At 45.2% G+C, this 14884-nt stretch overlaps 1 protein-coding gene across 1 annotated transcript in view; it reads left to right on the top strand.

The window, feature by feature from the left end:
* LAPTM5 (lysosomal protein transmembrane 5) overlaps positions 1–10811 on the top strand; it is a 169040-nt gene extending 158229 nt beyond the window's left edge. The window contains exons 8-9 of the mRNA XM_078682518.1: positions 6751–9314; positions 10330–10811. Coding sequence (XP_078538644.1) covers positions 6751–6822 — 72 coding nt within the window. The 3' untranslated portion in view covers positions 6823–9314; positions 10330–10811. The remainder of the gene's footprint in view (positions 1–6750; positions 9315–10329) is intronic.
* Positions 10812–14884: the final 4073 nt, after the last annotated feature.

Raw genomic sequence — 14884 nt, forward strand, 5'->3', positions numbered from 1 at the left:
GTGATCTAGCACCTTAAGAACTAGCTAAAAATGTTAGTTTTCATAATGCCATAACGCGCCCAGAATTCTTGGCATAAAGACTTGCATAAAGGTTTGCAATGTAATTCACATGTCTGTAGAGCTACTCTTTGCATAACTTTTAATAGCCTTTGTATTTGACACTGCAGCCATTAGGCCATACTACATTTTAAGTTTGTCACTGAGAGACAGTCATATTGTCATTATGAGAGAAACTAATACTCACCTTTTTAATTTGGATGCACAATATATTTAACCATTTAAACATTGAAATCTTAATGCACAATTAGCTGAGGGTACTTTTCTTCATTGCTGAATATTATTAAATGTTCACTATAGTGTTATTAAACATTATAAAGATTGTGATAATGCAAAAACAATTTTAATGCAATGACCTTTTTAAAAAAAACTTTTTATTAACAAAACAACAAAGAAAGATATCAGGTGACATTAGCAGCTCTCACACATGTCAGTGTTACAGTTCCATACATTCAGAATAATGAGTACAAAATATAAATAATGGATCACAGGGATTCATGCGCCTCCACTTCCTCCATTGGTATCGGGGCATACAGATATCTCCATGATATTGATTCCAAGCCTCCCATACCTTCCCCCACTTCTCAGGACAACCCCTGGCTACATAGACCGACCTCTCCCTGAACAACCACCAATCCAGGTCTTCCACCCACTTCACAACCCGAAGTGGTTGACTGGCTCCCCACAGCTGAGCAATGTTACGTTTAGCTACCATACATGCCAATGTTACCCATTGTCTCTGATACACACTCAGATCTGTGGGTTCCCAAACGTTTCAGTATGCACCTGCGGGCCTCAGGCCGTATCTCCACCCCTAAGACGTCTCGCAGCGTATCATGGATCTTCACCCAGTACTTCTGCACCTCTGTACAGTGCCACAGTATATGCATGAAGGTTCCAAGCTCTCTGCACCCCCTCCGACATTCTCCACTCTCCACTCGACCCATACGAACCAGACGAGACCCCGTTACATATGACCTGTGTAAAATCTTTAGTTGCACTAATCTGAGCCTCATCTGTATATCTACCACCTTCGGAGAGGAGACCGCCTCTCGCCAATCTTTGTCATCTAGCTCCAACCCATCCGTACTCCAGTGTGTCCTGAGAAGCACCAGCGGGTCCTCCATATTATTTCTGAGCTTTTTATATATTAAAGAGATAGTCTTCTCTGGGAGGTGTCCGTCCAACACTCGGTCTTCAAGAGGGGAAGTGTCGGGAAGAGTCGTGTCTCTGGGGATATGTGTAAGCAGCGCATGCCTAATCTGGAGGTAACGATAGTGCTCATTGTCATGAAGGTGGTATTGTTGCTTGAGGGAATCAAATGTGTGAATCGTGCCCCCCCAAACATCTTTTATCTGCGTAATTCCAATAAGATCCCACTTGTCAAATCCCTTAAACTTCCATAAACTTCCCAGCTTCTCCGTGCTCTATAATGGGGTGGCTAGTGTGAGCTTCCCCTCCCACTTGAGATGCCTATTTGCCTCATTCACACCTTCATGGCGTGCGCCGTTGGTCCCGCAAGGGGAAACTGGCGAGTGCAATGACTTTTAACAATTTTTTTCATGTAGTCATTTTTTGAAGAATGATCACTAACCCTTTTGTTGTTTCTACATATGAAAAGCAAGCCTCATTCCTTTCTTTGTGTCCTTAAATGCATTTATTTAGAACACTCACAATTCTTCTTTTGAAACTAAGCACAGTAGCTTTACTGAAACACAGAAAGTTTGTTTCATATTTTTTTCTAAAAAGCAGTAATTATTTACCATCAGATCCACAGATGTAATTTTTAGAAAAAGCAGAAAAGGAAGTCCTGACTTTTATCCTTTCCCTTTTATCCACAATAATGAAGCTGTATTTCTAACTTTCAAAGTTATTAGTCTGTAATGCACGGGCTTTTATGCCATTTTGTACTAAACCAAAACCTAGGGGCCTATTAGGATGGCAGACGGACCAGCGTCCGTCCGCCATCCCCGAGGTGGAGGGACCGTCCGCAGGGGCAGGGGCGGTTCCTCCAGTGCAATTAGGATGTGACCGCCACCCTGGCGGTCACATCCCGTATTTTTAACCTTGCGGCGGGTGCTGCTTGAAGCAGCACCCATCGCAAGGTTAAAAATGCAGGTTTTACATTTACATGCACAAAGCGGCAGGCACCGTGCGGTGCCTGCCGCTTTTTGCATGTAAATGCTGGGGGGTACCATACGTACCATTTTGTGCATAACACTGCGTGAAAGGGGCGTTCGATGGGTGTTGCTGTGGGTGTTCCCACACAAAGCCCATGGAATCTGAAGCATTCAAAGATTTATGAGGAATCGTAAACATGGGAATGCAACAGATTCCTATGCCTCCCTAAGGGAGACGTAAAGAGGCGCAAACAGGAGAAATACTTTTAGTTTTTTCATCTTTCTGTGTGCGCTGCATTCTGCAGCATAAAATAATCCAGGGGAACCCTATAAACCCTTGTAGGCTTGGGCAATGAACAATTCAGAGTGAGAAGTGACTACAAGGGATTTTGTTTGTCTACTTATTCAAATTAATTCTTTAGCATAAGTCTTGCATTCTGCAGCATGCATAGAAAGAGGAAACTGCCATCAATTATTGTTTTTGTGCAGTACGGTGTCCCTTCCTGCACAAAAACAAGCATCCCCACAGGCACTCTTGCAACACAACGCAAGGGTGTCTGCGTTTGCCCGCAGCTGTGGTTTGTGCGCCGGTTCAGGTGAGAAGGACAGGAATGCGCTGTATCTTGCAGATACGGCACATTCCTGGCTTTTTATTTTGACACATGCCAGAGCCGAAAGAAAGCCTTGCTTCACTGCTGTGTATCAAAAGTTAGTAAATGAGGCCCTTAGATTCTCAACCTTACTGGCTGGTGATGGTTGCCGCACTTCACAACTGGCAATATCTTTGTGAGAAACCTTTGAATGGAAATTTCCAGATGGATTTATTTTCTCGTACCTTGCTCTGCTTGGGGAAGAATGGAGCACTGGCCATAGCAGCCGAAGCTGCTGAAGCGAGTGCAGCAGCGCGCAACATCATCCTCAACTTTAAGCTTTTTTTGTATTGAGATATATCTTGTGGTTCAGGGTGACTCTGTCACAATAAATGTTACTGTAGCACTGACCTTAGGAACTATGGCATGTCCGAGCGAGAGTGTTAGACTAGCTGAGCATTGACAGTCCTCTCCTTGTTGAATGCAAGCAAGAAAGTGATTCCAAACAGTGCTAAATACGAAAAAATGCAGCGCCAGATGACAACACGCATAAATTCTCCCAACATCCCACAAAGCGACATCTCAGGACTGAGGGCTACCTGTGTGTTAAGAGCAAAGGAATGTTTCCGCAGTTTGAACGCCAATTATCGAATAAGCGCTTTCCGGACGGTGGACTGACTTTATGTTAATAAATGCAGTAGTTTTCCAGGTCTTCAGATGAAAAATATGAACGTTCATGCTTGGTGACTATATCATCTCACACAATTTTTGATCCCTATCCTATTGTCACGCCTCTACCATCTACTGTGCAAATACATTGTTGGTATGGGTAACATTTTTATAATGTGAACCAGGGACACCCTAGGTCTCTGCCCATCCTACCTAACCCTTTGACTTCTGCTGCAACTCACTTAATCACTACCGTAAGCCTAAGACCAACTTCCTGCAAGCAATAGCCCGATCTGAACCTCAAAACAATAGAGAAAAATACAGAAACACGTATGCATCAAACAAATACACAACTAACAAAATATTTTATTTAATTTACAAAGAAATATAGAAAAATCAAAATGTTAATGTTAATGGGAAGATTGAACCTTTTTAGTGTATGGTTCTATTACCAAAAGACGCAGTGATGTGCCAGACTCTAGTGCATCACTTTTTCTTTTTTACTCCTCATGCACACTTTCTGTTTTTCTGCAAATACCAGTGCTTCAAATGGGCTCACCATCGTCCATACTAGACTTTATTTGCTGTACTTAGGCTGCTCCCACAACTCAAAGTAAGGATACCAACTTAGGGCAGATTTACAAGCCCCTTGCGACACTTTTGGGCTGCCATTGCATCACTTTTGTGACGAAGCGGCTGCGTAAACAATGCGCCAGATTGCGACACATTTGCAACGTGATGCATTCTGTGGCGTCGTTCTCAGACAGCCTGAGTTCATTGTCAGGCCCAATGGCTACTAGTGTCAGAGGCGGGGTGGGACCGGTCAGATTAAGTTGATTTACCTTAAAACGCCTTGCGCCATGGGGGGAGACGCCACGTCCTGCTTCCGAAGGCGGGGAGTTTGTTATGGGAGAAAGTGGGTGGCGCTTTAATCATGGCACTCGCAGTGCTGCCTTCTTCTGCTTCTCGCACCGGCCCGTGCTGCCGCATGCAGTCAAAAATCTAATGTGACCGGCGCCGCGCCTAATCCTGTTACAGCCGAGCCTCAAGTCCCTGAGCAGTGATCGGCGATTGCAGCAGCAGCACAGCAACACAACGCTAAGAAAAAAAGAGGTAACAGTGTCTTACAGTCATGAGGATTACTTGTAAACTGTGCCACTAACTTAAACCTTGTTGCTTCTGAAAGCCTTAGCCTGCTGCCTTTGTTGGTGCTGCTCCATTGTGGGGTTCAGTGGGCAGAGTCTTCGGGATGTCTGAGGGCGTGAGGATGCCAGAAAGATGGCTCTGCACATAAAATACACACTGTTCATTCAACTATGGGGTGAGAGTATCAAGCAATAGCCAACGTGAGGGTCTTGGGGATGCCAGAAATATGCAGAGGAGTTATGGCCTGTCCAAAGACTGTGTCTTCTTTGGTGGGTTGTTCGTGGTGTCTTGCGTGAGAGAGAGAGAGTCAGGAAGAACACTCACTGGACAGCAGTAGACTCACCGAGGACAGCCCCGGACAAAGGAAGTGGGCACTGCAATGGGTCCCAGCCTTAACCTGCCTCCCTGAGTCCACAGCAGGCTCATGGTTCCCATGGCCCCAATACTAAACCTCCGCACCTCTCTAGCCCCTTGCCACGGTCAAAACAGCTGTAGGTCCCGAGCTAGTATGGCCATGATTCTCAACTCTCTGCATCTAAGGTAGGGTGGCACCTCTGCAGGCACAGTGTCTTGGGCCACACCAGAAGCAGATGTGGGAGATCTCAAATGTCCAACACAGAGGTATGTTTGTATGGCACAAACCAAGGAGGCATCCTTTTCATTCAACACCCAAAAGGCTTGGCATTTCTGAGCAGCTGCAGTAGCGCCTGCCTGCCCTCTGTTACTGAGGACTGCAGTCACACGGTCTATGTCTGGTTACTGCCCTTCTATTTTGGTGCTTTGCAGCAGTTTTAAGGTATTAATTAGAGTTTCTTGTTGCTCAAATGGGTGTAACTTCTGATATTTATATGTTTTCCTCTTCTTCGTTACTTGATTTTACTCGTTTGAAAGTATCACTCATAGGCGTTGAAATGTCACTCCTAATTACACTGAAATTATGAAAAATTCACACATAAGCAATCTGAAACCTTGGCAGCTATGGTCATGCCCTGCACCTTTTGGACAAAGAGGAGAGCAATAGATCCTCCATGAGCTCCTGCACTCTTCTTCTTAAACCACAAAGGTTTTCCAAAAACAAAACATACAACCGAGCCTTCTCTGGGATCGCCCCAAGGATCTGAAACACATTTCCCCCAGAAACCAGACTTAATACCTCTACTGCCTCATTCAAGAAGGAAGTGATGTCTCTACTCATGAGTAAAGCTCCACAATTCTGTGACCCGCATGATGGATGTTGGCCATCTCTGTTTTTGATGTTTTGTATCTTCTGTTTTTATGCATACACTTTTGCATCTATTTGTATCAAGACGCAATAACTGTTGCACGAAGTACTTTGCCCTATGCTTACCCTGTAAAGCGTTCTGATACCCGCAAGGGTCATGTTCACGCTATACAAAACCTTCAAATAAATAAATAAAGAGTGTCTGTCAGGCTGAGCAAAGGTCGGTCTGACAGACACTCTTTATTTTCTGGTCAGGCAGCCAAGAGCTAGACATGCGCTAAATGTGCAGGTGCCCGACTGCCTGAGTTGAACTTTGCCAGTCTGAGGATGTCACAGCTCCTTTGGGCGTGACCTCCCCAGCTTTGCAACAGTCCTCGAGGCCGTCCCCCTTGTGATGACGGGGAGCATCAGTGATGGACCTGTACCTGTTTTAAGCCTTGAAGCGCCCAGGGTCGAGTGTCTATTACTGACACCTTGTCACAGAGTGGGGTGAGGTCAGCAGTCTCACTAACCCAATCCCACTCTGTGACGAGGTAGGGACTGCTGCCTCCCCTTATTGGCTGACCTTAGGTTAGCAAATGAGGCATATCCCTCTTTTCACGATTTTAATTTTTTTTAAACCAAATCAATATACTTTTAGTCTACAAATTGAACCCTATAAATCCAAATATGTCAATAAGAACGAGCTGATGAGTGTAACACTCAATGAGGTCGTAGATATTCAAATGGGACCGTCAGGGAGAAAAACACGGTGAGTGAGACACTCAGTGGGCTTGTACGCTGTGAAAAGGAACAGTCAATGAGAAAAACAGTATGTGTTTGGCGCTCTATGAGTTTGTAGTCTACAGAAAGAGATAGTCCTGTCTCTAACAAGCACAACAGGAGTAAGTATGTACCAGAGTAGCAAGGACTGTGCGCTAACCTCTTCACTCCTTTCTATCTGCAGGTCCTCCTGCCCTCATACGAAGAAGCTATCAAGAGCTCCAAGGTCCTGCCGCCGCCATACTCCCTGGCGTAAAGGATGTCACCCAGGAGCCTCCTCACTGTATCACTGTACACTGCTGCCTCGCCTCACTGCCCATTTGCTATTTTTTTTACCAGAAGTGACAAGGTGCCTTATCAAGCTTCTTGAGATGCCCACCTCCTGGTTCCTTTTCCAGCCTAGGGACAGCCACTTGAAAGAGCTTGTTCAAAGTTTCATGTTTCTACTACTTTCACTTGTAGGTGAATAGGCCTTGTCATTGCAGCCTGGCTCGGCGTTGCTTAGCAGTGTGCTCCCGAAGACGCTTGATGTATTCAGGATATTGCATGATTGCCCGCTGCTGGCCTGCTAGTAATTGGTACCTGGGAAAGAGTACCACTAGAACTGTACAGCTATCATTAAGATGCACTCATTTGTAATGTTCATATGTTATTATTCAGTTAACATATTCTGCCTCTGCCAAAACGTTAAGGGATCGAGGGACTTTTAATTATTTAAAATGTTCCTATTTGTATTTGGAATATTCAACTTACAATTTTCCTTTTTAATCTTAGTTATGTTTCTTTTACAGTACAGATGGTGCATAAGACTGTCACAGCAGCGCAGCTGAGGCAGAAAAGTTTATTTTCTTACCGAGCCCAGGGCCCCTGGCACTGATTTAGCAGTCCAGCTGGTATGAGGGTAGCGACTGTGCTACCAAGGAAGCTATCATGGGTTTGTAAGGTTGCGAAACTTTACGGCTTACAACTCCGGATACATTTTTTCAACTATGCTGGCTGAAAATACATAGCTATTTATATTTACAATTCTTAATTGTCTGGCTGCCCCTGGCAACAGAGGGACTGGCAACTCTTGTCAGCCGTCCACCCTATCTCGTGCTGTGAAGCCGTAGCCACCAGACTGAGATTCGGGATCTTGCCCCAAAAACTGCCATCTTCCCCAAAACACATCCAACAAGTTTCCCTGCCGCCCTACAACTTTATTGAACAATTTATTCAGGACATATACGCTGCTCTTTCACCTGCTACTGTTGCATCCAGCCTAACACTACTCCTTCCCCCCTCAGACAGGGCCCTGTCTGCCTCCTCGGTACCTCACAGAGGCTAATGGGAGGGTGCGGCCATCTTCTTTCGATCTCCAACTGTTGGATATCTTGTCCAGGCACATCCTGGAATAGGATATTGAAATATCTGTGCTTGGAGGAACTGTGTCTACGGTTTGTAGCTATTTGTAGTTGTCGTGCATGTACAGGCCGTCCTTCGCACAGCCTAGCAGTTACACAAACTAGTAGAGAATCTGGTGATCACCCGTGTCACCTTGATAGAGGTATTACCAATGGAGTGAATATTTCCTTTTTTTGTGTAGGACCCGGAAGAGCCAAGTAGGCTTCTTGTGCAGAGGACAACTAAGGACAAAGAAAGGTCACCGGTGTTGCTGTCTCACAATACCATTGTTGCAGCTGCAATCTTCCTAGCTGTAAATTAGATGGTGTCTATGACTTGTAGGCATGAAGCCCCCTTCACGGACAATACCATTATTGAGCCCCACAGTACAAGGGCCACAGTGAGCACCAGGGGCCTGCTGTGGTGGGTACTGATATTGTTTTCATTCACCCTCTACAGCTTTGGTAAGTTATAAAGTATAGTCCTATGCGTTCTCATGAGTGGTGTTTCCTTTGGATACAACATTAATCCTTCCGTAAAGTGCAGGGTGAGAGCATAAAACTCGAAGGAAGGAATGCTTCTATTCAGAGGATGCATGGGAACGGGGTCAGACTAAGCAACAGTGGCTGAAATGAATTCAATCCTTCCATCCAGAGCTTTTTGTTTTTCTCACGGAGTTGCCCTTGTGTAAAGGTTGTTCCCAGATGTGGTTTCTGTATCTCACAGTGCCTGAGTCTCAAGCTGCACCTCTCAGATGACGGCCCAAACAGACTGAAAATATTCGAGGGTTGCTGTGTTACCTTTCAGAGTGGACTGGCCTGGCAGTTCAGCTGGTCTGTTCCTTTTAAGCGGGGCCCAGACTGATTTTCATATGGTTGGTCCTCACCGTAGTTACACAACGAGAAAATAACCAATTAACTGTAATTCGGACCAGATTAATTATCAGCAGCCAGGATTAATTCAGATAATATATCTATATTTTATTTTATTTTATATCAGCAAGTATGCCCTGTTCTATTTTTTTAACTCACGCTCATTAACACAGTATAGTAGAGTGCATGATTTTACCTAAGATCGCTCTCGACAAGTGGTTCCAAACTTTTTGGAATTGTGACCCACTTTTTTCAACTCATTTTCATATAAACAAGGGAACCCAAAAAGTACCTTTGGACCATGGGTGATCAACTGTTAAAGACAACAAAGGTCCTCAGGAAATTTTTAAATGAACAGAAAAAATGAAATTACAGACCACAATCGGTACTATAATCAGGTTTCCAGACCCAGCCGGGTAAGGAAATGTTTAATTAAAGATAAAAAGGAATTTGGTTGACCTAGAGAGGGTCAAATACAAACATTTTAGATAGGGCACAATCCTGTACCTATCCTGCAAGAAAGAGAAATATAGTAGAAGAATCAGGTGGGAAAGGAGGGTTTTTCAGGCAAGAGGTTTGGAGCCAAATGTCGCTTGTATATTAATAATCAATTCAAAACAAGTTTCGACATGCAGTATTTACAGAATGGCATACAGTTGAATTTTCTGTAATACTGTTCAAGCGTCAACGTTTCGATCCCCTGGCTCCTAATGAACCGGGATCATCATCAGGACTATTTAAATCATTTGCCTGTGTTAAGAATGCCTTCCGAGCAACGTGCTTGGTCCTGGTCAGGCGCCTTAGTAGGTGGTCAGGTTACCGTGATTATACCGGTACCTGGTTAGGGGCGAGGTTAAATGGCCTCGCAGTCGAGTGATCCTAGCGGTCTTACTCGAAGGTGGGGATTGTGTCCTTGGATAAGGACCAATGTAATTACAACACCCGGTTGGCTATAGTGGCCTTGTAAATCGAGGCGGGTTGACGGCGAGACTCGATAGTCTCTGTCCGCATCTCCTGCAGCGACGATTCGCTGTCTACCCGCCTCGATTTACAAGGCCACTATAGCCAACAGGGTGTTGTAATTACATTGGTCCTTATCCAAGGACACAATCCCCACCTTCGAGTAAGACCGCTAGGATCACTCGACTGCGAGGCCATTTAACCTCGCCCCTAACCAGGTACCGGTATAATTACGGTAACCTGACCACCTACTAAGGCGCCTGACCAGGACCAAGCACGTTGCTCGGCAGGCATTCTTAACACAGGCAAATGATTTAAATAGTCCTGATGATGATCCCGGTTCATTAGGAGCCAGGGGATCGAAACGTTGACGCTTGAACAGTATTACAGAAAATTCAACTGTATGCCATTCTGTAAATACTGCATGTCGAAACTTGTTTTGAATTGATTATTAATTTACAAGCGACATTTGGCTCCAAACCTCTTGCCTGAACAACCCTCCTTTCCCACCTGATTCTTCTACTATATTTCTCTTTCTTGCAGGATAGGTACAGGATTGTGCCCTATCTAAAATGTTTGTATTTGACCCTCTCTAGGTCAACCAAATTCCTTTTTATCTTTAATTAAACATTTCCTTACCCGGCTGGGTCTGGAAACCTGATTATAGTACCGATTGTGGTCTGTAATTTCATTTTTTCTGTTCATTTAAAAATTTCCTGAGGACCTTTGTTGTCTTTAACAACCACTTTTTTCAACGACAAACTTTCGTGCCCCGCCTACCTTTCATGGACACGAGGAAGAGTGATTTTTTTTAATGTAACTAAAGCATCGTATGGTAGCGCATTATCATTTACAGGCAGCACATTTTCCATTGAAATGGTCAGTAAATTGGAACAGACATAGTTTTACTGTGAAACTATACAGCACATTTGTGGAAAGAGGGTTTCTGTGAATATTTATAATGTGCGCATCACCAAGTAAAGTGTTTTGATTTGTTTTGATTCCTAATAAAATATTTGTTTCTAGAACACTTCAGGTCCAAAAAATGTGGTTCATTTTTGCTGTCCTAACTGCTAAATGTATACAGTTTATTTGCGGGTATTAACATTTCGCTGTGTGTTGCAAAAAGGGTAAAATATTAGGAAGCAACGAAACATGAGACTGCCTGTTTGGTCAAAGAAGTCACCATGACTGTGCCATCAATGGAATGTGCACCTCCGCAGCACACCTGCCACTAAAATGTATTGAAAAGGCGAACATACTCAACAGATCCAAATACTCCTGGCCTAGTGTGAGAGATGGGCTGCCTGACAGGCAGTATCAGAGGAATGGGTCATTCCCCTTTCAGACGCAGCCAAGGAGAACAAGAAAAGCCAACTCTTCATTCAGTGGCACTGGCAAAGGGGAAATACAGAGAAAGAGAGGACCTGGGCCGTTTTACGTAAGGTGGCCCGGGGAGCAATGGGTGTTTGCGCCCGCTTTGCACGCCCCGGGGCACATTGACATTATAGAAGGGGTGCGCAGACGCTTGTGCGTCCCCTTCTATAATACCGATAGCGCTGGCGCACTTAAAGCTCCAGCGCTATCAACAAGGGGTGTTCCCTCATTTGCATATGGGTGTGCCCTAAGCAATGAGGGAATTCCTTTGACTCTGCGGTCGCGCCATATTACAGAGTCAAGGAAGCCCTCAGGAGGCGCACTGACGGTGCGCCATTTAAAAGGTGGCACGCTGTCAGTGCGCCTCCTGACAGCAGCCCTCTGCAGGGGTAAATGGGGTCCCATGGACCGCCCAGACATCCCCTTGCAGCTGGGTGCAGCCACTGGCTGCACCTGCCTGCAAGGGGATCTCTAAATCCCGCTGAAAGTGCAGGCAGGTGCCGCCTGCACTGTGAAAATACGGAGCAGCTGCTCCGTGTTTTCACATAAATGGGGGCCACGCAAGTTCACAGCTGTCCCCAGGGCAGCGCATTCACCTTAATGGGGCTCATTGGCATTGTTTGCACCCAACGCACCTTTTCAAAGTTGCGCTGGGCGCAAACAATGCCAATACATAATAAGGCTCTTGGTCTTGGATGTTTTGTTACGCCTTTCCACCACTTTCCCTTATTCTCAAGGTCCGAGTTTGTCAAGTCAATACTGCAACTACAACATGTGTCCATGATGCCCACTCCTCTTGAGACTGAAGGTCCTTCCATTTCTACTAACCAAGTAGAGTGGTGAAGTTCTACATCCTAGTCCCAGCTCAATACAGTGGCCAGCATGGCACCTAAGGAAATGCAATTTCAACACTTCAACATCATGGGAGACTATAGGAACATTCTATCAATAATCAGAACCATTTAGCTACCAACATAAATCATTAAAGTAGAAAAGCATTTGACATTGATGCAGTAGCAAAGATTGTATCTGTTATCTTCACAACAACATCAGCTGTTGCCATACCTTGCATCACTTGCCAAATCAGGTCTGAAATATAGTTTAATAAGGGTTAATGTTCTTGTTTTCCCAAGGTTTAGATGTGCTTATTGACTTATTTGGCACTGAATCATTGAGTCGTTCATCAAGAGCTCTTTCAAACCTTCCGTCTAGTAAGGAAACCACTGGTGCTTGGTATGGATTTGTCTGTGCTGATGGCCCCTGTGTTTGAGGTGGTCCACAAAACAGAGATCAAGTTTCTCTCCTAAAATTCTGCTCTGTTGTTCACCTTTACAACTTCCAGGAGGGTGGGAAAGATTTAAGCCTTGGCTGTAAAAGAAAAGCACCAATCATATGAACATAGCTATGATGCCAATGGACTTTTACTCACTCATCGGACTAGCTGCTGTAATTTTGGCAGGGCTAATAAGGGTGAACCCTTATTTTAACAAGACATTGTAAGGTTGTTATCAAATTTCTTTCTTTCAACATCTTGCTTCCACCATAAACATACCATCAATGCTGTTTTCTAGCAGGAGGAAAAGGCATATTGGTGGTTTGCAGCACTGTCCCAGGGGACATCAGGCGGTATAAGCCTTCAGAAATAGACAGAAGTGTGAAAGAGTGAAAGTACACTTTCCCAGGGAACTCTTGGCAGGTGGGGGCCTTGGCTAATTATCCACATTCCCCATGCCTTAAAACACCTCTGCTCGGTGGCAGTGTCACCCACAGCACAGTAGAATGGAACATTTTCATGAAGTGAAATTACAGGCTAGAGAGATGAAGGGAAAAAACATCAATTCTATCTTTGTACTTGATTGATTGATTGATTGATTTAGAGCTTATATAGCGCAATCTGTCACCCCACGGGTATCCTGGCGCTTCAGACTAAAAACCGAACCACGATGGAATAGGTCGCAGCTGATAGAATATGGAGGAAGTGCTCAGACTAGGCCCTAGGAAAAAGCCAGGTCTTCAGGTTCCTACGAAACTCTAACAAGGCGCTGATCTGTCTAAGACTCTTGGGAAGTCCATTCCACAGTCGTGCGCCGGCCACACTAAATGCCCTTCCTCCTAGCCTGGACTGTTTAAATCTAGGCACCGTGAGAAGCCCGGAACTGGAGGATCGGAGCTGCCTTGTAGGTTGATACCAAGAGAAGCTTTCCTTCATAGGAACAGGGCCAAGTCCATGTATCGCTTTAAAAACCAGGCATAGAAATTTAAAACGAATGCGTTCCATCACTGGCAACCAATACAGTTCTCTCAAAGCCAGTGTGGTTGAGGAGCAGCGTTGCCAGCCAAGGGCTAGTTTAGCAGCTGCAGACTGGATTCTCTGGAGACCCTGTAGAATGTAAGCTGGGGCCCCCAGATACAAGGAATTACAATAATCCAGCCTGCTGCCAACTATACTACTTACAACCAGTGGCCGCGCCTCTTTAGGCAGCAAGGGAAGTATTTTAGGCAGCATGTGTATTAGAGCGAAACAGACGCTGGATGTCTTGCTTGCCTGAGATTCCATCTGGAGGTCATTGTCGATCATCACCCCCAGATTACGTGCCTTACTAGCCGGAGTCAGTGGTTCCTCCTCTGGGGTAAGCCTAAATTCAGACGGAAACTGTCTAGGTAACCTGCCCGAGGAGCAATACAGCACCTCGGTCTTTCCAGCGTTAAATTGTAGGGAGTTCCTTCTAAGCCAGACAGCTGTTTTCCGCATGCATTCCTGGAACACATCCAGAGGCTTGCGCCATCACCCTCCAGAGAGAAAGCCAGTTGAGTGTCGTCCGCGTAGTTATCTACGCAGACTCCAACAGACTTTATGATGGGTATCAGGGGCTGCAAATAAATATTAAATAAGATGGGGCTGATCGCAGAGCCCTGAGGCACCCCATGGATGACTGGTGATTTACTGGCAGTAAAAGGAGCTAGTGTAACTACCTGGTGGCATCCTGCTAAGTAGGATTGTAGCCATTGAAGTGCCCGCCCCTTCACTACTAGCTTCTGTAATCTCCCCGATAGGATCAGATGGTTCACCATATCGAATCGTACTTGATGCTTAGAATAAATGGCTACTATTAATGGGAGGTGCCACACACATTTGGAATGCGTTTTCTGTGCACTGCAAATGTGCGAACCCACTTTCCTTGGCACACTGGCTCTGAAGCGACAAGACAGGGGTGCAGGTCAGGGTCGCTGTCCAAGCACAAACGCAATGGAGCCTCCTGCAGTCTGCCCTCCATGGGTTTCAACACAGCTGGCATTCACATGCTTCTTTGGACTCATAATTATTGTGGGTGAATAGTGATGTCATGCTGAGGGCCTCTTCACCTGTACGGTTATGAAAGCGCCTTTCCCAAAGCAGTCTCCAAAGGTTCCATCCGGGAAAATGTAAAGGAATAGATTTCTATGAGGTGGGCATGAAATACTGTGGGGCTTATTTATGAACCCCGGGCAACATTTTTTGTGCCACCGTTGCATCACTTTTCATGACGCAGCGGCAGTGTAAATAATGCGCCACATTGCGCCATATTTACAAAGAGACACATCTAGGCAGATGTGTCATTTTATAAACCCCTGCACCCCATTATACCTATGTCAGGTATAGTGTATGCACGGAGGTCATTCCCCTCGCAAGAAAGCCTCGTAGAAGTGATGCAGTGAAATCTATCAGATTTCACTGTGCCACTTCTA

The sequence above is a fragment of the Lissotriton helveticus genome, chromosome 3_1, assembly GCF_964261635.1.
Source record: "Lissotriton helveticus chromosome 3_1, aLisHel1.1, whole genome shotgun sequence".
In the NCBI taxonomy this organism is placed as follows: Eukaryota; Metazoa; Chordata; class Amphibia; order Caudata; family Salamandridae; genus Lissotriton; species Lissotriton helveticus.